Raw genomic sequence first — 22,526 nt, 5'->3', positions numbered from 1 at the left:
GGGACAGAGGAAGGCAGGTAGGAAAGTACTGTGGCACAGAAAACAGCAGGGGAAAGAACCAAACACCACATGTCTCGTAAGTGGAAGCTGAACAATGAGAACCATGGACACAGGGAGGGGAACATCACACACCGGGGCCTGTAGTGGAGGCGGGGAGCTAGGAGACGGATAGCATCAGGAGAAATACCTAAGGTAGATGATGGGTTGATGGGTGCAGCAAACCGTGGCACATGTATACCTATGTAACAAACCTGCACATTCTGCACATGTATCCCAGAACTTAAGGTATAATAATAATTTTAAAAAGAGGTAAGACACGCTTAATTATTATCTATAACTTCGAGTTTAAAACGATGTCTTCTTTTTGTCCCTAGTTTGTAATGCAAATCCCTATCTTTTCATTAAACTCTTCTCTGCAAAAAAAAAAAAAAAAAAAAAAGAGGCTGGGAAGCCAGTTGTGCTGACGAAAGTGCCACAGTGATCCAAAGACAGAAAGGAAAGGGGAAGAAGGGCAATTGGTGACCTCCCTGCATCCTTCCAGCCTCACTGTGTGCTAGGTGCCATCACCCTTACTTTTCAGACCAGGAGACACAAGCACTGGTGGGACCAGGCTGGCCCACGGCTCCTGGGGTTCTTACTGTGCAGCCCGCCAGGCCTCCAGACCAGCCTCGCCAGGCTCAAGTCCCCCTGCCTTGCATGATACTCTGCTCCTAGACATACGTGTATTCCATGTTTAATAGAGAAAACACAGGCCCTCTGCCACAGCTGCAGGCAGACTCTGAGCCCCAGCCAAAGTCTCGTTCAATAACTCAACACCCCATGTCTGAGTTTTAAAAGCCTGCCTGGCAAAGGCACAGCCAGCTGAGGACTCATCAGGCAACTTCCTGTTGCTGGCAATTTCTCTTTGGCCCTAGTTAGCCCACAGCACAGACCATGCCAACAGCCCCACTGCCCACTTTTTAGTTTGCCTCTGTCCAAGGACCCACTTGGCAGGAGGAATCAGCCCAGCTGACGGGAAGGGCCAGTTGCAAGAAATGGCGAGAAAGGTCACCAGCAAGTTTCTTCCCACTGCCTTCCTGCCACGCTCTGTTGTTCATCCCTCTCTACAGGACAAGCTCTCCATTGCCAAAGGGCCTTCCAGGCAGCCACTTGCTTGGAACGCTGTCTTTTGGATTCTCAATACCACTCTTTTTTTTTTTTTTTCCTGTTTTTCCTGTTGACACGTAAGTGACATTGCCAACCCTGTTGAACAGAGCGTGTAAGTTATCCCTGGCAAAGAAAAGAACAGGTCTCTGTGTGCTTTATGCCACAGTAATGTTTTCTATAGCCACCGTCTTCCTGCCACACCCAGCAAGGGGTTGGCATCTGCCTGACACATCCACGCTAATGACCAAGGATAGACCAAGAAGAGCAGGGCACAAATACTCTGGAGCATGGAAAATAGGAAATTTAAAAAAAAAAAATCCAACTCACTTCAAAGAGATCAAATGGCCTTTGAGACTCCAACAAAAACAGCACAGTCATTTCAAACAAGTCCACAAACTTGCCTCCAAGTCTCTGCCAAGGAAGTGTGGCGTTAGAGAGGCAGAATAAGGCATATGGGCTGGCGCCACACTCTGCCCAACTCTGACCCCTGGTGATCTGTGTCCTTGCCGCCTCTCTTCCAGGAGGGGCAAAGTCTGCAAGCCCTCCTCGGCTGGCAGAGCCGCTCAGGCTTCACTAAGCATCTCGGTGTTCACAGCCTACTCCTGCTAAAGGGAAAGGCAGATCTAACATACACTATTTTTATTTGGTCACTTGAAGCAACCCTTTGGAAAAGCTCATCCATTTACAACACTATACATTAAAAAAAAGCAGCTACACGGTGAGCAGACTTTGTCTCCATGCAGACAACAAAGAGGACCCAATTCTTACAGCTTTCGGTTTCTAGTTCATTTTCATCTCATGGGATGGTTCGGGAGAAGTTGACCACTGACACTAACTTCGAGAACACAGGTGGGCAGCTGAGATGGTCAAGAACACAGGTGGGCGGCTGAGATGGTCAAGAACACGGGTGGACGGCTGAGATGGTCAAGAACACAGGTGGGCGGCTGAGATGGTCAAGAACACGGGTGGACGGCTGAGATGGTCAAGAACACGGGTGGGCGGCTGAGATGGTCAAGAACACGGGTGGGCGGCTGAGATGGTCAAGAACACGGGTGGGCGGCTGAGATGGTCAAGAACACGGGTGGGCGGCTGAGATGGTCAAGAACACGGGGTGGGCGGCTGAGATGGTCAAGAACACGGGTGGATGGCTGAGATGGTCAAGAACACGGGTGGGCGGCTGAGATGGTCAAAGCATGCACGTCTTACTTTCAACAACATTTTATTGAGGTGCTCATCTATTTGTTCAGTTTCCTACCTGACATCGAATCTCAGATCAAGAGGCCATTAGGTGAGCAACAGGGAAAACCTTCACACACACACGTATACACGGGAGACACACCAGGAAGGGGCAGCTTACAGCCTAATCCTCTCTCCCCTGCTTCCAGTGCTCCTAGTTGGACATAATCTCACGTGATTCCTTTGACAACACTGGGTTGGTGGTGGTGGTATGTTTATTTACAGAGGAGGACACACAGGGTTAGAAAGGTTGGGTAACTTGCCCCAGGTCACATAATGATAAGGCGTGGTGGATGGGAATACAAATTCAGGTTTAAGCATCAGGTCGAGTTCTTTCCAACATACCACTGCCTCCAAGAAAGGGCTACCTGGAATTAGGTCTTTGTGACAGATTATTGTCTTCCTGCTGGAGACTGCCACACCCCAAACCATTTTTCAGGGACAAAGCGTTTGCCTTGAGGATGCCATCTCTCCGTGCATTACAATAGGAATTTAGTCACATAACTTGCATTTAGAAATAGGCATGTTTGGTTTTAAGAAAAGGATCATGATTCTATTCATCTATTGAATAGCAACCATGGAGAAAGACTACGGTTTATAAATAAGTTATCTTTTAGCTTGACTGCCTAACAAAAACATAACCAAAAAGATCTTGCAATAATGCAGGCAAGTATACACCAAAGGAAGACGAAAACTCCAAGAATGCTGGAAAGCAAATCATGTGGTCCAATAATTTTTTCTTTTCCTTCAGCTTCTTAGATAGGCAAGCTCTTAAAAGCAATTCATGTGAAAAAAAAACTCAGAAGGTTAAGCTAAGTGGGTGAGCAGAAATTAAATATTAAATGCAAGTTTTGTTCACGCTGTACACTAAAAACCATAGCCACTAGTGCACGTTCTTTTTTTTCTGCCTAGAAAAAATAAACAGGACAAAATATATCAATTATATCTTAAACAAGATTAAATTGCAAAGAGCACAACACACAGTTGTCACGCTGTGTATCTCCAGATTCTCAATGCTCTCTGTTCTATCAACACGCCTACAAACGGCAAAAATAATCCCTGCCAAAGCGACACTAGGTGATTACATAAAATTCTTCCACAAAGCCGAAAAATTATTTCATCAAGACTAACTAAATTAAAAACTCTGCTTACCTTGTAGAAAATGGGTTTCATGTTTGTGAATTTTCTTTTACAGTATTAAACCCAATATAAGTATTAATATGTGCTATACTCCAAGGAAATTTTACAAGCATACAATTAATTGCTATATTCAAATTATTCCTCCCTGTCTTTTCAAGCATATTTTACAGAGTAAATATTTCCCTAGGCCTTTCTGATATCTTTATATTTCAAAAAGAAAGAACTATTTCGGAGATGAAGTTAAAGATTTTGGAATGAGAAAGGAACAGTGACAGCGCCACAGAACGGGTATCCAAAAGAAGTTCTCTTATCCTTAGCTGTAAAAAGCACGTAAAGATCACTGTCAGAATCCCTTCTGGGGAGAAAGGCATCTCTTCTCATCTGCATATCAGTCTTTAGACATTTTTAGAGCAAAATCAACTTTCAATCAAGAAAAGGAAACCGTGCAAGCATGCCTACATTTGGATCAAAATCTTTACCCATGAAAATCAAAGCCCTTGTTTACTTACATGCTGTACATAAAAAGGAAAAGTTCAAAGAAACCTGCTCCCTCTGGGAGAACGGATCACATCTAAGTCGGCTGTTGGGAGATGTGTAAGACACACGTTGTCTCTCCCTCTCATCCCCAGGCAATGAAAAAAATCCCAAACTGCTCTTCCAAGTCACATTCACAAGGACGTCCTAGCGCCACCAAGCTCTTCCTCCACAGCAGCACCGGTGATTGGGGGAAGCTGGCCCCCTGCTCTGTTTCCACCCATGCCGGGAGCCTGCCTGCTCTAGAAAGGCACCGGGTTACCACAGACGTGGAGACAACGGGACCACAGAGGGCCACGTCTCCTGAGCCTCAGAGCCAGCTCAGCAGGTGGAGTGCAGGCAGCATGTCTGTGGGGACTGCTTAATATACCTTAAGTTCCCAGAAAAAACCAAAAACTCTTTCAACCTCCTCACCCAAAGGGACATTGTATATTTCTTTCAAACTCCAAACTATTACAATAGCACATGCTAATTGCTAACAATACTGGGGAAAAAAATCCCCCCTACAGGAGAGGCTGACAGGGTCACACAAAGAGCTATGACAGTAATAGGCACCCTTACAGAGAAGAAGCCAATCAATTAGGAACCATTTGCAGAAATTGCGGGGCTGTCAAAAGCCCTGGGTACAGCTGTGCTTCATCAAACCAGGCTTCATTTGATTTTCAAGGGAAATTATTCTTTATTCTAATGTCTAGAATAGTTGTTAGTAAAATATCCCCAACAGCCCAGGTTCAACCAGGGTCTAATCTGAAAAGAAGTTAATGACCCCTGAGAAGACCAGTTGGGCTAGGGCAGGAAGCCCAGAAAACAGAGGCAGATCTTCTCCCTGAGAAGAGACCACCTTCTGAGGACATGGCACAGGGGGTGGGGCGGGGGGAGTCCCAAAAAATCCACTCCCAGCACACACTAGGCATTCACCAGACACCTCCCACATCACCACTTCAAAAACAGAAGACGACTGGGTGGGGTGACTCACACCTGTAATCCCAGCACATTGGGAGGCTGAGGCAGGAGTATTGCTCCAGCCCAGGAGTTTGAGACCAGACTGGGCAACACAGTGAGACCTAGTCTCTACAAAAAATAGACAGAATTATCCGGGCATGGTGGCAGGCACCTGTGGTCCCAGCTACTTACGAGGCTGAGGTGGGAGGATCATTTGAGCCCAGGAGGTCAAGGCAGCAGTGAGTCGAGATCACACCACTGCACTCCAGGCTGCACAACAGGGTGAGAACTTGTCTCAAAAAAATAAAATAAAACAAAATTTAAAACAATAAAAAAAATCCAGAAGAGGATTGCTTTAGATATAACACGATGTTTCAAAAAATTTTTTTTTAATTTTTTTTTTAAAAAACCACAGAACAGAAAAAAAAATGGGATCCTTAAATTTGAAATTTTCTTTTTCTTTTCACTAATGTCCACCACAGTTTTTACTTTTGGTGGCCACTGATTCTTCTTTCCCAAGAAACAAAGAACAGGGAAACTGAGTAACTGCTAGGTATTTACCAAAGAGTTTTAAAAATGCACTGAAATCTATCATTATACATGGAAATCTTCATATCTTAAAAAGGTAAGGTGATAACTACGTTAGACTTGAGAGGGATTTTACAGCAAATGCTTAACATGCTCATATTCTTTCAATAAAATTTTTTCTTCTGTGTTCGTTGATGTTATTATTTGCTTTCCCCTTTCTCCACTTTTAGCAATGAAAATTGAAGCTCAGACGGCCCCAATTTCAACCTGATTGCAGCTTTCTCTCCTCTTCTAAATTTCTGATGCTCCAATGTTCACTTTGTAAATGTTTTGCTTAGTTACCATAGGCATTGTTAAATAACAGAGTTGGCAATGGCCTTAACGTGCTAACTTTTTGCATATCTATTTTGCTGAATCTTAAGATAAACTTTGGGAAAAAATTCAATTTCCTTCTTAAGAGCTCTGATGTGTAACTCAAGCAGATCATAAGAGACGAGAAGTCGTTATCCCTCACGGTGTCAAGTGAGATTCCCCCAAGCTACCATCCTGTGCCAGGGCCCCCACAGGCACACTTAACTTTTAAATATATGGCCTTGCTCCATCAGTGTTTCAGGAGGATTTGATTTTCTAAAAAATTTTAAGTCAGGCCAGGCACAGTGACTCACACCTGTAATTCCAGTACTTCAGGAGGCCGGGGCAGGAGGATCTCTTGAGCCCAGGAGTTTGAGACCAGCCTCAGCAACATAGTGAGACCCCATATCTATTGTACTATTAAAATAAGATTTAAAAATAATTTAAGACAAGGCTATCAAAACACATCTATTTGATGCTCTAGGATCCACTGCTTCATTAAAAAGCTAATGAATATTAGATATGATATTGGGTTCCCAAAATTAAATAACCCACTAGAGATAGAACAAAGTAGAAGGACTAAAAATGCTGATGAATTTCAGTTTTGTAAAATAACTTGCATCCTGGGACATAACCAGGCCAGCGAAGGCAGCTGAGCATTTGCTTTGCATGAGGAATGAGGAGGAGAGGGAGGAGAAATTTGGAAGAAGGTGCATGGAAAACGGGAGAAGAGAGCAGGTAGTGAGGAAGGGAAAGGGAGAAGAGAGGGGAGGCTGAGAGCCCACAGCTGCTTCATCAAACCAGCTACTTCAGAACCAGAAGCATCCGTTCTGAAGCTGGCAGGCTCTAACCTGGTCCCTCACACACAGGGGATGTCACCAACCCCCAAAAGGTATGCCACATGGTTCCTCCAATGGGTGTGCCATGTGCCTGGCTCGTGGTGGTCTTGATGGCAGCGGTGGCCCATCTGGAACAGTCACTGCGATGATGCCAGCTGCACTGGGGGAGGCACGGCCAGGGCTGTGCGTTCCATGGAGCCAGCAGGAGCTGAGAATGTGGAAGCCCCACCCAATCCTGAAGTGGCAGGGCGGGAGCCTCGTGTTCCTCGGGCACAGCTGTGACTGCCCAGCCGTGGCTTCGGACCCAGACATCCCTGTGCTCTCGGGGGCCAGGAGCAGGAAGGAGCCCCGCCCTCCCGGGCACTGCTGCAGCCACGTAGCCGCGACTGTGGACCCAGACATCTCTGCACTCTCAGGGGCCTAGGAAGGACCCATTGCCCCCACAGGCTCGAAAGTAGCCTGCTCCCACTGCCTGGTTTCTCCCTACTCCTGGTGCCCGCTCTGCTCTTGGAGCAAAGTTGAGTCCAAGCCCAGGCACTGCTGCAACCTAGCCATGTGTGGACACGTTCAGGGCAGCGCTGACATGCCAGCCCCCTGCTGTACTTTGGGCACCAATGAGCATGGGAGGCAGGCCAAGGAGGGGACTGAGGGCAGCTCGGCCCTGGCCTGCAGGCACCCTTTGGCACAAACAGCCTGGGCACCATGAAGAGTGGCAGGACGCAGACAGGCTCCTGGGTGGAAAGGAGTGGGTCCCCAGAAAAGCCCCACCTTCAAGCCGGGGAAGGCCTGAAGTCTGGGGGCTGGGCTGCCAGTCCCACAGACCAGAGTGGGAACTTATGGAGCTTTTTCTGGGCCTGCTCATGGCCACTATGGACCAATCAGTACACATTTCCACCCCTCTGAGCCCTGGACTCAGCCAGACTCAAAGAGACAATGAGACAACCAGCTGAGGAGAGGAGCTACTCCAGGGTCTCCTCTCTGCTTAAAGCTAAGCAGACATTAGTACTACCAGCTGTGGAGAGGAGCTACCCACTCCAGGGTCTGCTCTCTGCTGAGAGGTGAACACTCTATGGGACAACCAGCCTGCAGAGAGAAGCTACCCACTGTGGGTTTCGTCTGAGCTGTTCTATAGCTCAATAAAGCTCCTCTTCACCTTGCTCACCCTCCCCTTGTCCGCATACCTCCTTCTTCCTGGTCATGGGACAAGAATTCGGGACCTGCCTAACGGCAGGGCTGAAAGAGCTACAACACAAACAGGGCCAAAACACGCCCCTTGCTCACCACATTACAGGTGACAAGGAGAGAAAAGAGGAGGAGAGAAGAGCTGCAGCCCTTCAGGGAGCCCAGACCTAGGAGTTCCCAGAACCGGGGCTATGCCAACCTCTTTGGGGCTCCGCGGTTCCTGGCATCTCCAAGCTTCCAGGTACTGATGCAGGCCATGGAAGCTGCTTGTAATATGTGTGATCCAGCCATAGCTTCACAGGGAACCGGCGCCCGTGCTAGAGCCTGCAGCTGCTGCCTGCCCCACCACAGCCAGCATTCCTGCCTGTGTGTGGTGGCCAGACCCCACACGTGCTCACTGACACCCCCTCACCACTCTGCTCACTCTTGGCAGGCATGGGATGCAGGCCAGTAGTGCAAGTTGAGCACAGCCTGCCAGGTCGAGTGGGCCTAGTGGGCCCGAGCAAAACTTGGGCAAAAGCACCCTTGGCCACAGAGGTTTCCGGCTGGTGAAGTGATACCCCAAGAATCTTGTGATAGTGTTAGTCTAAACCCAACCGAGGCATCGTTCCACTTTATAACTTTCATTTAAATGCCTATCATCTATTTCTTCCATTCTTATTTTGTATTTAAGACAAAAACAAATACAGAAGACTTATAATTTCAAAATCGATCAAAACTGGACTGGATATTAACACAGATTATGTCAATCAGACCATTTCTGAAAGGGTAGCTGACAACAAACAGTTAAAAATGCAGGAAAGGAATGGAATGTAACAAATGCTGCCAAGGATGTGGATGAAGTAGAAGCCTCCTGCATTGCCGCTGGGAACGTCAAATAGTGCAGCATTGTGGGAGACCATGGGCTGTTCCTCAAAAAGCTAAACAGAGAATCACCACATGACCTGGCAATTCCACTCCTTGGCCTGAAAACAAGGATTCACGCAGATAACTCTTACACCAACATTCACTCCAGCATTATCCACAACAGCAGCAATAATCCAAGTGTCTATCAACAGATGAATGAATAAACAAAATGTGGTGTATCCGTATAATGGAATATTACTCAGCCATAAAAAAGAATGAAAGTCTGACACATGCCACAACCTGGATTAACCCAGAAGACATATGTTAAGTGAAATAAGCCAGAAACAAAAGGACAAATATTGTGATTCCACCAATATATGGGGCACCTAGAAATTGGCAAATGAGACAGAAAGTGGAATCGAAGTTATGAGGGAGATGAAAGCAGGGGAAATAGAGAGTTATTGTTTAAGGGGTACAGAGTTTCTGTCTGGAATAATGAAAATGTTCTAGATGGTGGTGGTGGTTGCAAACCAATGTGAATATACTTAATGCCACAGAGAGGCATACACTTGAAAATAGTAAAAAAGGCATATTTTATGTTATATACGTTTTATCACACAAAATGACAACATTCCAAAAATAATTTATCTTCAGCCAAAAAAAAAAGAAAGAAAGAAAGAGAATAGTAATTAACACCTTTTGACAAGGTTTTCCTTGTCAAAATCACGAAGCAAAGCCAGCACAATATACGAACAGCAGAGTGTGCACCGCTCTTTGATGGCATACCAGAAGTCATGGAGGAGTTCTGGCTAGAGCAAATGGTTCCGATTAGTACTTCACTTCAAAAAAATACATAAATAAGGAAGCTGTATCCTTAACATATATACGTATGTTTGTATCAACTGCTGGACCTAGAGATAGGTAACTCCATCTCCTTTCCCCACCTTGGGTAAAGGTGGGAACTAACACTCGCCTGCCTGGTTCTTGATTTGCGATTTGGGCCAGCATCTTACCCTGAATGTCTGCTCCATCTTCTCCCTGTGGGAAACCTGATCCAGAGTGCCATCTGTCTGACTCCTTTTCAGACCTGTTGTGATATCAGGGACGTTGCTGAAATCTGCATAAAAAATGACAAAAACATACATGAGTTTGGCCATTTGCAGAGAATAATAACACCCGGTTTAAAGGCTCACATGGAGAAAGGAAAGAAGAAAACCACCTAGGAGGCAGTACAGAGCAGTCCTGAATGACACTGAGGTTACAATTACGCATACAGATGGGCTTCTGAAACAGATCTAGGGTCTTGCTAATTGAAAAGGCAACATCTGCCTGTTTTGGTCGAAAGAGACCAGTCAAAATAATGACCTAAATACCTTGTCACTCTTCTCATTGTTGTGTGAACTATGCTCCCCTAGGCTCTGGTCTTAACTAATTTATTTGGACCTACAATCAAACAGCAACAACTTTCTTGGTATTTCCCTATTTTTGGCTAAGTGAAGGCAAAATTACCAGGGAATCTTGGAAACCAATGATGGAATATTATACTTATTCTAATCTACAACTTGCTCATTTACAAGCATGTTTCTTGTGCTGGCATCAACCACAATTTCATCCTAACTTGAAAGTCCCAAGAGGATCAGTAAACCCTTATTAACTTCCAGAGTAAAGGCTAAGAAATAATAGGGGCCAGGTGTGGTGGCTCATGCCCGTAATCTCAGGCCTGTGGGAGGCCAAGGCGAGAGAATCACTTAAGACCAGGAGTTCGAGACCACCCTGGGCAACATAGTGAGACTACATAGTGTCTCTACGAGAAATTGAAAAAAAAAAAAAAAAAACACAATCAGGCATGGTGGTATGCGGCTATAATCCCAGCTACTTGGACGGCTGAGGCAGGAGGATGGCTTGAGCCCAGGAGTTTGAGGCGGCAGTGAGCAGTAATCGTGCCACTGCAATCCAGCCTGGATGACAGAATGAGACCCTATCAAGAAAGGAAAGAAAAGGAAAGAGGAGGGGAAGGAAGGGGAGGGGGTAATAATTAAAATATAAAAATAATAAAAATGAAAATTTTAAATTTAAGTAAATTAAAAATTAAAACATTAAAAAATTTAAATAAATAATATGAAATAAGTAGAACACATAGTTTTCCAGCCTACAACTGGAAGCACACATCCCATCCTCAGCACTCTTCTCCAATAGAGACAGAAAGACCAGCCTCTATCAAAACATAACACAAGTTTTCATTGTAATTCTTGTATTTGATAGAATGTCCCCTCAACTAGGTGAAACCAGATGGTTTCTGATCCCAGTTAGGTACAACAAGCAATCAATCTGAGCTGATCTAGGCCCAAGAGGCTTGGATAGACTTGCAAACAAAGAAACTGCCCAGCATGATGGGGGCAGGGAAGATGGTTTCTGGAGAACCTTTAGAAGCTAGGGGAACCCCTGGAGGTTGGGACAGCTGAGAGACAAGAATGCCAGTAGCTGGTTCATGCTGATATTACCAACCACTACACAGGCACTCACTTCTAAGATAGGGGAAGGCCTCCGGAAAACATATAATGATCTACAGAATTCTGCAGCTCCAATTTTTTTCTTCCATTACCTCTTCCGACACCCTAATCTCATCCAGGTAAGGACCAGACAGATAATCTCGGTCATACCTCACTGTTGTTGGTTGCAGAGTTAACTTAGCCTAGGGAAGGCAGTGCTGACCCGAAAGGCATGAAGGGTCCCTGGGGAAATTTTGAGTAGCCATGACAAGCAAGCAGACTTGGGCCTGCCTCCTCTAGTCCCCTAATGCCACAACACAGAGGCAGTCCCCTCACCAACAAGCTAACTGCACGGGAAGTAAGATGAGACCCTCAACCACAAGTGACCCACTGCTGTCCTTTAAGACTGCCTCCTTTCTCTGATGTGTATACCTTGGCTTAAGGGAGACCAATCTAGGTAAGTCACAAAAGAACAGTAGCCCTCAATCCTACTGTATCCAGCCTAAGTGTATCTCCCCGTTCATGCACTCAACACATACTTCCTGAGTATCAGCTGTTTTCCAGGCACGGTGCTAGGAGCTGGGGATGCAAAAAGGAGTGAAATGCTCTCACGGGCTGCTTCTAATCTGGGGAGAGGCAGTTGGTGAGGGAGGGGGAGGCAGAGAGATTAGTGCAACCAAGGGTCACAGATGATATGAGGAAAGCCCACAGGCTGCTGAGTGGGGACACTCAGGAAGCAAGTTAATTCTCCCTGGGCCCTTAAAACACTTCAAAGGAGAGCAGACACTTGAGCAAAGCCTTTATGTCGAAGGAATATTTATTTGACTTTCAAGCTGAAGATGACAAGGCGGGGTGGGCAGCGGGGAGAGGGGATTCCAGGACTGGAAGTGTCCTGAGTAAAGGCCAATGCTAGGAGGAGCCGGGCACCATCAGGGAACTTGCCGAGTGTGGCTGCACAGAGTGGAGCAGAGATGGAAGAGTGTCCTCGATGGACGGATGGATGGAGGACAAGAAAGTCACAGTGACATCACAGGTACAAGGTGTAAGGACCAGAAGATCACAGAAGAGAGCAACAGAAAAAAGGGATGGTTGAGCATTTGAGGAGGTAGATTCTATGGGTCCCCTCTTTGTCACTTATTAAATGTAAGAAGATACAGAAAAGAGAGGCATCGAGGGAGACGCCTGGTTTCTATGTCCTAGGTGACTGGGTAGATGGGGAATGCGGCAAGGGGAGAAGTGGGGATAACAAGCTTAGCTTCTGCAATGCTGAGTCTGAGACACGTGTGGGCCATGCAGTGGGAGATTTTCAGTGGTTGGGGAGTCCAGAGTCCAAAGCCCAGAAAGGCCTTCACAGAGACATGGATTTGGAAGTCATCAGACTATCACTCCATAGCAGTGAAGCCAAGGGGGTGGATGACATCAAGAGGACCGAGGAGAGAACCATGGAAACATCAGTGCATAAGGGTACAGAAGGGGGTGACTCTCAAGAGAGGTACCTTTCTTTTCATAGAGAATTTAAAAAGAAGTATAAGGCCGTCAAAAAAGAGTCATGTCACAGAAGCCATACAATGTAGAAGTGCATTACCTAGGTTACAGAATCAAATTTGCATTAGTGCTGCCTTTACCTTGTAAATAAGAAGACTTGGTATTTCCAAAGAGTTACATCAAGTACAGGAAATAGGACATATGATCCACATGCACATTCATTGATGATGGGGATTTCACAGCCCCTGCTGTACATCAGGCATGTTCTAAGTACTAGGGATACAAAGATGAACAAGACCTTGAGTCCCACCAAGAAATCAGCTGTGGCAAGGGCATAAGGAGCTTTGGAGCCCAAGATGCCAGATGGATGCTAGTGAAAATAGCATGGCTGATGTCAAAAGCGGGTGCCAAGTGAATCCTGAGTCATCTGAGCCAATCTCTTCACAAGATTTTGGAACTTAAACACTGAAAACTCCCCGAACCACTGTTCGCTTCTTATAAAAGAGACAAGGAGGTACTCATTCACTTAGGGAAGAAGAGATTCGTTTCAGGTAAGCATGAGAAAGGGGGCAACGTGTACCTGGTAAGAGAATACTGACCCCTTCCTGTCAGAACCCTGCTCACTCCAGGATAAAGGCTTAGCTTTGAATCAGTGAGGCTCCCTTAGGCCCCCTAGAACCCCTTAACTTCAAGGAAACTTTGGGTGCCACCAGATTTTCTCTGAGGCACAGGCTTGGATAGGATGGCCCAAAGGAACCAGCTCCCACTGAGGCTGGCCCTGGGGATCTGAGAAGAGAAGGCAGCTGTGGACAGTTCCTGAGATCCGCCAAGACAGGAAATCTCAGCGGTGTTCTACTGCCCAAGTTTCCCCCAGGTGGAATGCATCTGCGCATACAGAGTCCCTGCAGCCACCAGCAATGTGCCAACACTGTCCTGGACATGACGGAGCACAGGAGAATCCGAGCTGGACAGTGTCCACAGCTGCCATCCCCAGCTCTGAGAGCCTCCAATTTCACCAGGACCTGTATCCCCGTAAAAGGAGGGTGCCCTTAGTGCTCTTTATAGAAGAGACATGAGATAAAAGTACATTCTGGAAGAATAGAAGACTGGCTTTAAAAAGAGTGGAGGCTGGTAAAATCCGAATGCTTATTTACAAAGCTGTTTGAAACAGGCATCCTGTCCTGGGTGCCAAATGCCTATACATAGCCCCCTTATATTCTGCCCACATCCTGAGCACCAGCTGCTAAAGGAGTAAGTATATCCTGCCCCTCCCAGGCGAAAATCTGGCTTCCCACCTGGAAGAGCCTCATCAGGACATATACAGTGCAACATGTTTTAGGGGTTCTTTGTCCTTATCAGAGAGTAATAAGCACTTGCTTCCTGCCCACCCTGCACTCAGCATTGCACAGTACAGATGTTCAGACTCGCTCCAGAAAAAGCCTCTGGCCAATATGACTGCAAATCAATTATAAATTCAAGTCAAGAGTTATCTATTTGTATCTGGTTAATATACCCTTTTGTCTTTCTCATCACATTTCTCATGGAAATTAACAGTTTGGGGCAGAGGTCTAGCAATTTGAAAAAATCTAACATTTAGCACAGCCAACAAGAGCTTCTACTCAGCAGTTGAGCCAGCAGAGCTGCAATGTCCCAAGTTACAGTCTGGTCCCCTCAATTTGGATGTGTCATTTCATTTATTTACCCCTAATTCCCATGGGTGCCAGACACTGTGCATCCACCAAGTACAAGGTGCCACGGCCAGAGCAATCACGAGACCAGGCTCGGCCATCTCTCTCCTTTAATCAACATGCTGTGGGCTGGGCACAGTGGTTCACGCCTGTAATCCCAGCACTTTAGGAGGCTGAGGGGGGCGGATCACGAGGTCAGGAGATCGAGACCATCCTGGCTAACATGGTGAAACCCCATCTCTACTAAAAATACAAAAAATTAGCCGGGCCTGGTGGTGGGTGCCTGTACCCCAGGCTGAGGCAGGAGAATCACTTGAACCCGGGAGGTGGAGGTTGCAGTGAGATGAGATCACACCACTGCACTCCAGCCTGGGCGACAGAGCGAGATTCCATCTCAAAACAACAAAAAAAACCATGCTGTGGGCAAGGATGACAGTCCAGGCAGGCTACCACGGAAAATGCCTGCCTCCCTACACTTCCGCACAGCCTATAGCTCCTTACAGACAACTGGGGAACACATCTGGCTTTAGGTTTGAGACACCTGGTCATTCAGCTTCCTCCTGAACTGTGCGTCAGTACCTGGCCCATTAGCACCACTGTCAGCCACGTCACTGGCAACCCCAGATCCTTTACAACGAAAGGGCAAAACATTTGTTAAAGGGACATCCTGGGTACCAACTTAAAAACAGAAATATCAGGAAATATTGAAGTTAAGGTTGTCTCACCCACACAGCTCGTAATCTGAATTCAAAATGTATAGTTACATCATTTCCAAATCCAACCTAGCACAGTTAATATGCAAATGTGTGGGTTTTGCCATTTCTTTTTCCTGTCGCCCAGAAAGCACCAATAGATCTAGGTGCTCACTGTGATAGGCTCAAGGGGGAATTCTTGGAAACGGGCAGCAATGGAAAGCTTGGGAGAAGGCCTGGCGTGCGTGGTGGTGTCCCTGCCAGCATCCCACCTGCAGCTTAATCCTAAGGAAGCCTGACTCTCCTCAGGCAGCTACGTATGGTTCATCTGGCTGATGCCATCCCATAATCCCAGTCTTGCTGGCAGCCTCCTCCCTACTCAACCAGGCAGCAAGAGACTCGGCAAGAAAGTTCTTTGTAGTCCCTGGACACCCACCAGGTGGCCGCCAGCAGACCCTGGAGACACCAGGCAGCTCCTGATTGTAAGCACAGGTAGGGAAGAGTTCCCCTGCCTTTCCAGCAGCCAGGATGGGGCCTCCTGAGGACAGACAACTGGTTCCTAGAAAAAGTGATCTAAGAACCACTCCACCCCAAAGTCTGAGAGTGCCTCCCCAGTTCTCCAGAACAGCAATTAAAGAGAAATTAAATTTAAAATTTCAACATGATATTAATCCATAGCCAAAAACAAGAAATGCAAAGCGACAGGAGAACATTTGTTTTCTCTTCTTAGGTACAAGATGACTTTTTTTTTTTAGAAATTAATAATGGTAGTTGCTATAGTTTGAATGTATCCCCCAGAATTCACATGTTGGAAACTTAATCCTCAATGCAATGGTGTTGGGAGGTAGATTTAGTGGGAGGTGTTTAGGTCATGAGGGCTCTACCCATGACTCATGAATATTAATGCCATGATAAAAAGGGCTCTCAGGAGTGGCTCTGTTCTCTTCCGCTGTTTACCCTTCCACCTTCAGCCACGTGAGGACGCAGCGTTCAAGGTGCCATCCTGGAATCAGAATCACCAAACCTAATGGCACCTTGACACTGGACTTCCCAGCCTCTAGGACTGTAAGCCTGTAAATTTGTTTTAAAATTACCCAGTGTGTGCTATTCTTTACAGGAGCACAAATGAACTAAGACAGCAGTCACCGCGTCGGAAAAAGCCGTGCTTCAATATGCGGACTGAGGATTCATTTGAAATAGACTAAAAGTATCGGGCATGAGAATGAAAATTGTTTTTAAAATATGTTTTTCATGCTTCAAAGCATATATTATAGTACATTGATTTTTAATACTCTCATATCCAAAGGGTCCTTTTTGATAATATATGCTTTTACTATCCTGAAATAAAAATCATTCTTAATATAATCTACCTTCATAGTTTCTCCAAAAGCAATATACTACCCTAAAAATAAGACAAAAAGAAAAATAAACGGAAAGTAATTTATAATTAAAAACTATGGTTTGAATACTTTGTTTGAATTATACTCCATATGTAAATGGCACCAGAACCTCTCCAGAAGCCGTGAGGAAGCTGTCAGCCACTGGCTCTACAGGCCTGGTCCCAAGCTTCACCACAGACCAATGCCAGTGTGTCTTGGTGGTATGACCATCAGGGACATGATTTTCCAAAATGACAAAACTCTTGGCAAAGTTCTGAGCAAAACAAAGGATGTACTTCCTTTATTTATTGGGTTGCCATCTTCCCAGAAAATTCCAAGTACCTATAGCTGTGGGGAAAAAATAATTTGCATTTCTTTGTAAAATTGAGGTAATTCCTAGCTCAGATAATTATATGCATGTTTTTTTCACCTCCATTAAGGTCCAGTCGAACAATGTGCAATGTATGGGATTAACGTGATCACTGCAGGATGTCCAGCAACCATGTCCCAACTACCAAACGTCACCATCCCTGGAATCATTATGATGACCAGAAACAGAAACACAAACTTCCAAAATGTCACCTGGTGGTCAGCGCCACCACCTCTGAGAATTGCCTCTGCCCCTCCCCGTGGCCAGGACCTCAACTTTATCTCTAGGAGAATCAAGTGGCATCAGAGGACGCAAAACCATCCAACCCATAGCATTTTGCACCCTCTGAGTATTAGCTTCCCTCACTTCCCAAACAAAGATAAAATATACTCACTAAAGCAATTAAAAATATAGCGGCCAAATAACAATGAAGTGTATTTCAGTGGGACTCTCATCTCAGGCTCAAAAAATGTTTTTAGTTGATTAAATCATTAATCCTTAGAAACCCCTTCTGATGTGAAAACTACAGAAGAATAATTTTCTAAGAAGACTGAAAAAAATCTAAAAAATAATGTCAGAGTAGTTACAAGTGAATAATAAATGGTTTAATTAAGTTTTCAACTACATAATCCACTTTGGCATTAGAGTTACACGTCTCTGACATTTAATACTTACATTCTACTATCTACTGACATCCAGAAAAAATAACGTACTTTATTTGAACTATGCTATTAATCTATTTGATTTACTCAGTTTCTCTATTCAGTTTCTCAGAATTTATGCTATGCAATTCCATAAATGAAAAACTCGTAGAGAATCAAAGAATTTTAGATCAGAAAAGAAACTCAGAAATTACCCTATTCAATTCCTTCATTTTATGTATCTTTTGTTTTTTAAAAAAAGTACAAATGTAATTTTAAGAAAAGATTAAAATTTGGGTAAATCAAAGCTGCCAGCTGAGGCATAATAGCATTATGTAAATAGAAAATTAAGACTTTTTTTCAATTCTCCAAGCTTCACCCACTATTACAAAACTCTGCATTAATGCTCACAGCCAGTTATCACAGTACAAACAGCACATTGAACATTTGCAAAGAAAATCTTTGCAAATCTTTTTTTCTCTTTTTTTTTTTTTTTTTTTTTTGAGACAGAGTTTTGCTCTGTCACCCAGGCTGGAGTGCAGTGGCATGAACTCAGCTCACTGCGACCTCCGCCTCCCAGGTGTAATTCTTGTGCCTCAGCCTCCTGAGTAGCTGGAACTATGGGTGCATGCCACCACATCTGGCTAATTTTTTTTTTTTTTTTTTTTTTGTATTTTTAGTAGAGATGGGGTTTTGCCATGTTGGCCAGGATGGTGTTGAACTCCTAACCTCGAGTGATCCACCCACCTCAGCCTCCCAAAGTGCTGGGATTATAGGCATGAGCTATGGCATCCAGCCAGAATCTCTCCTTTTAAATTTAACTTTGTGGCCAGTGGGGTGATTCATGCCTATAATCTGAGAACTTTGGGAGGCCAAGGCAGGAGGATTGCTTGCGGTCAGGAGTTCACAACACCAGCCTGGGCAACATGGAAAGACTTCATCTCTATTAAAAAAAAAAAAAAAAAAAAAAGTTATCCAGGTATGGTGGTGCACACCTGTAGTCCCAGCCACTCAGGAGGCTGAGGCAGGAGGATCACTTGAGCCCAGGAGGTAGAGGCTGCAGTGGTTTGTGATTGTGCCATTGCACTCCAGCCTAGGCGACAGAGTGAGACCTTGCTTTTAAAACAATTTCTTCTAAATAAATTTAAATTTGTAAACTTTGTATAGCAATGCATATTTTTAAGTAACACAGATTGTCCAAAATTTTACTCATACTTTTACTTTAAAATGCAGTGGTTTGTGCCACCTTTCACTAATGACATTAGCTGTACTGTGCCATCCAGGCAAATATTTCTGATCATCTGTCAGTGAAAGAGAATGAAAACAAAGCATTTAAATGAAATAATAGAAATAACTGAGAGGGGAAAAAAAAAGTAACTCTTGAGTTGACCACATTCAAAGGTGAGTCAAGTCCCAAACTGCACCATTAACAAAGAGATCACCATTTATTATTACCTACTCTTAATATAGATAAAAATCAGTCTTCTCTTCTGACCATATCTGGGACTTTGCATTTTTTTTATTGTTATGACTCATGTCAGGGAAATTCAAAGCAGCAGTCTGAATGTTATTGTTAAGCTTGCAAAGAAATAAATTCTATTATAGCACAAATACTGTGCTAGAAAGATTCATAAATCTTCCAAGTCCATTTAACCTGAGGTCACATTCCAATTGGTGATGTTTTTGACAATGCAAGCTAACACCGGCAATAAACAGAGAGCAGTAAAGTAAATGCTGGTAGTAAATGTTTCTTAATAGCAGGCTGCCAGGATCTGTTTCAATTGTCTTGTGATAAATGTCCTTAGAGTGGGAAAAAATACTTAAAGGAACATGGCAGATGTTCTCACAGTAGAAAGGTGCTGCCAGCCACCTCCACACTGACTGCAATACTCCTTCTTAGAACAACGAAAAAGAGTGTTTAGATGTACCCATATCTTCCTTCGCCAGGCAGGCTATGGCAGTGACTGAGGCAGCGTGCTTAACCCAAAGAAAGAAGGTGCAGAGCCTCCCATGGGGTTTTATGAGCCCCAGTGAAAAATACACAGTCAATGACGAGAGAGATCTTCAGCCAAGGTCTTGGCACTGCAAGGAAACGGACACCCACTAGCACTGGGAGGACACCCCAAGGCCACACTTACTTACCTTCAGGCATGTAACAGACAATACCGTATTTCAAACACTCCAAGAATTTTAATAAAGTTGAATTTAAGTTCAAAGCCCTTAGGAACTACTTAGCTGGAGTTCTATTTAAAGACTTTGAGAAGAAACCTAGACAAAAGTACACACGAGATTCTATTAGAGAAAGTTTCTACGGAAAAAAGAAAATTTGAGGACACTTTTCAGTAAGTGCTACGGTTCTCTTGGATTAAAAGCAGGTGAAATTGAATATTATTCAGCCATAAAAAGGAATGAAGAGTTGATTCATACTACAACATGGATGAACCTTGAAAACATTATGCTAAGTGAAAGGAGCCAGACATGACAGGTTACACATTGTATTTTCATTTTTATATGAAATGCCCAGAATAGGCAAATCCATAGAAACAGAAAGTAGATTCATAGTTGCCAGGAGCGGGGGTTGGAGGGTGGAGGATAAGGAGTGACTTCTTTTTTTATTTTTATTTTATTTATTTATTTTATTGTTTGTTTATTTTATTTTATTTTTGAGACAGAGTCTCGCTCTGTCACCAGGCTGGCGTGCAGTGGCACGATCTTGGCTCAATGCAACCTCTGCCTCCTGGGTTCAAGTGATTCTCCTGCCTCAGCCTCCCAAGTAGCTGAGACAACAGGTGTGCGCCACCATGCCCAGCTAATTTTTATATTTTTAGTAGAGACAGAGTTTCACCACATTGGCCAGGATGGTCTCGATCTCTTGACCTTGTGATCCGCCCACCTCAGCCTCCCAAAGTGCTGGGATTACAGGCGTGAGGGACTGACCCTGGCCTTGAAGAGTGACTTCTGATGGGTGTCAGGTTTCTTTTTTGAGGGAATAAAAATATTGTGGAATTAGACGGTAGTGATGGTTGCACAATTTTGTGAATATACTAAAAACCACTGAATGGTACACTGTAAAAGGTAAATTGTATAGTATGTTAATTCTATTCAATTTTTTAAAAAGAAGATAAGGAAGTCAGGGGAGATATTACAGGAGAGAAATTAGAATTAACAGCAAAACTCCACCATAAGAGGGTTCCAAAGAAACAAATCACAGGAAATATATGGCCACATGATTGCAAGGTTAATGAAAATCTGTATGAACCATCAAAAAAGGAACAAGAATAGATAGCGAAGCTATGACTGTAAATAACTGACCTTTCCCTGAACTGAGAAAGCCCCAGATGATCACAAGACCTTTCTGATCATCAGTCCCAACCCTCAGATAAGAATCCAGATGAGAAGACAAGGACTATCAGCAATCCGGTCACATCTAAATTTGCTTTACTGCAAGGTAAATTATAACTGGGTTTTACTCTATGTATATTAATAGATAAATCTTTAAAAGGAAAAAAAAGCAGTTAAAATCCAGACATTTTTCCCTACATGGAAGGAAAAACAGGAAGACACAGTTCTATCTGTGTGTGCCACTGACTATGACCTTGTCCAAGCTACCAGAGGCTTGATGTGTCTCTATACCTTGATTTACCCAGCTGTGAAAGTAAAATGATAATAACACATCTCTGCTCCATCAGGGTGATGTGAGGGATAATTCATGTTTTTAAGGTTCTTTGTGAACTTTATATTGAGACAGCCTGCTATTATTAGGAAGCCTTAACAAACACATTCTCTACCGCAGTCAAGACCTGACTCTATTTAAGGAGGGAATGAGACTGGCTGCAAAACCAAAATGGAATGTTTGATCCATTACTTTGCTTTTTTCGCTTCATAAAATTTTGGAGGAAATGTACACTCCTGTAGTTCTTATATTGTCACTTCAATCACGTTAAATACAAGAATTTCAGAGAGAGAAGGAAAAAATTTTAAACTATTTTGCCTCATCCCTTAAGAGTCAAGAAAATAGTTATAGTAACCTGCCCACAGTCACAGACGAAAAAGCCAGGAACTAGAATCCATTTGAGACCTTATTTGAGACCCATAGTCTTTTACAAATGTTACTATCCCCAAATTAAAACACAACTCACTGTCACTATTGGCCTATACTGGTGATATAGAAGTTACTGTTCTCAGGCTGGGCACGGTGGCTCACACCTGTAATCCCAGCACTTTGGGAGGCCGAGGTAGGCAGATCACCTGAGGTCAGGAGTTCGAGACCAGCCTGGCCAACATGGTGAAACCCTGTCTCTATTTAAAAAATACAAAAATTATCTGGGTGTGGTGGTGCGTGCCTGTAGTCCCAGCTACTCAGGAGGCTGAGGCAGGAGAATCGCTTGAACCTGGGAGGCAGAGGTTGCAGTGAACCGAGATTGCACCATTTGCCTGGGTGACAAAGCGAGACTCTGTCTTAAAAACTTTTTTTGTAATTAAAAAAAAAAAAATAAAGAAGTTGCTGTTCTTTTTTAGTTGTGGTTTTGGTTTAGCTGGCAAATTAACTGTCATGGGCACCCATTAGCCCATTAAAATTGCAGAGCAGCACAGACGTGAGCCAGCAGCTAGGCTCCGTGGACTCCCAGGATATGCAGTAGGACTCCAGAGCTGGGGCATGTGGTTCTCCACCACCATAGCCATGGGCCATCCTAGGGTGCCCTCCACACATGTGCCAGTGATGGAGACCTCGGCTCAAGAAAGTCTCGGCACCATTCCCTTGCATCAGATTTATAAAGAAGAAATCATGGAAGCCTCAAGATGTGTTCCAAGGATTCCTTTTATCCCCCATAATCCATTCTTTTTTTTTTTTTTTTTAATTATACTTTAAGTTTTAGGGTACATGTGCACATTGTGCAGGTTAGTTACATATCCCATAATCCATTCTTAAGAACGTTGCCTTAACTTTCATTAAGAGATTTTTTTTTTTTTTTTTTTTTGAGATTTGCTCTTGTTTGCTCTTGTTGTCTAGGCTGGAGTGCAGTGGCACGATCTCAGC

General features: G+C 44.3%; 1 protein-coding gene across 8 annotated transcripts in view; it reads right to left on the bottom strand.

The window, feature by feature from the left end:
* TIAM2 (TIAM Rac1 associated GEF 2) overlaps positions 1–22,526 on the bottom strand; it is a 264,322-nt gene that overhangs the window by 36,670 nt on the left and 205,126 nt on the right. For 7 of the 8 annotated variants that reach the window (XM_009452282.5, XM_054686446.2, XM_009452286.5 and 4 more), the window contains one exon: positions 9,758–9,861. In XM_009452282.5, the coding sequence (XP_009450557.1) occupies positions 9,758–9,861 (104 nt within the window). Of the gene's footprint in view, positions 1–4,031; positions 4,157–9,757; positions 9,862–22,526 lie in introns of those variants that run through there. The other variant, XM_003311558.7, reaches the window with a different exon arrangement.

Source organism: Pan troglodytes, chromosome 5 (genome assembly GCF_028858775.2).
Source record: "Pan troglodytes isolate AG18354 chromosome 5, NHGRI_mPanTro3-v2.0_pri, whole genome shotgun sequence".
In the NCBI taxonomy this organism is placed as follows: domain Eukaryota; kingdom Metazoa; phylum Chordata; class Mammalia; order Primates; family Hominidae; genus Pan; species Pan troglodytes.
This window is presented reverse-complemented; position numbering and strand designations above follow the sequence as displayed.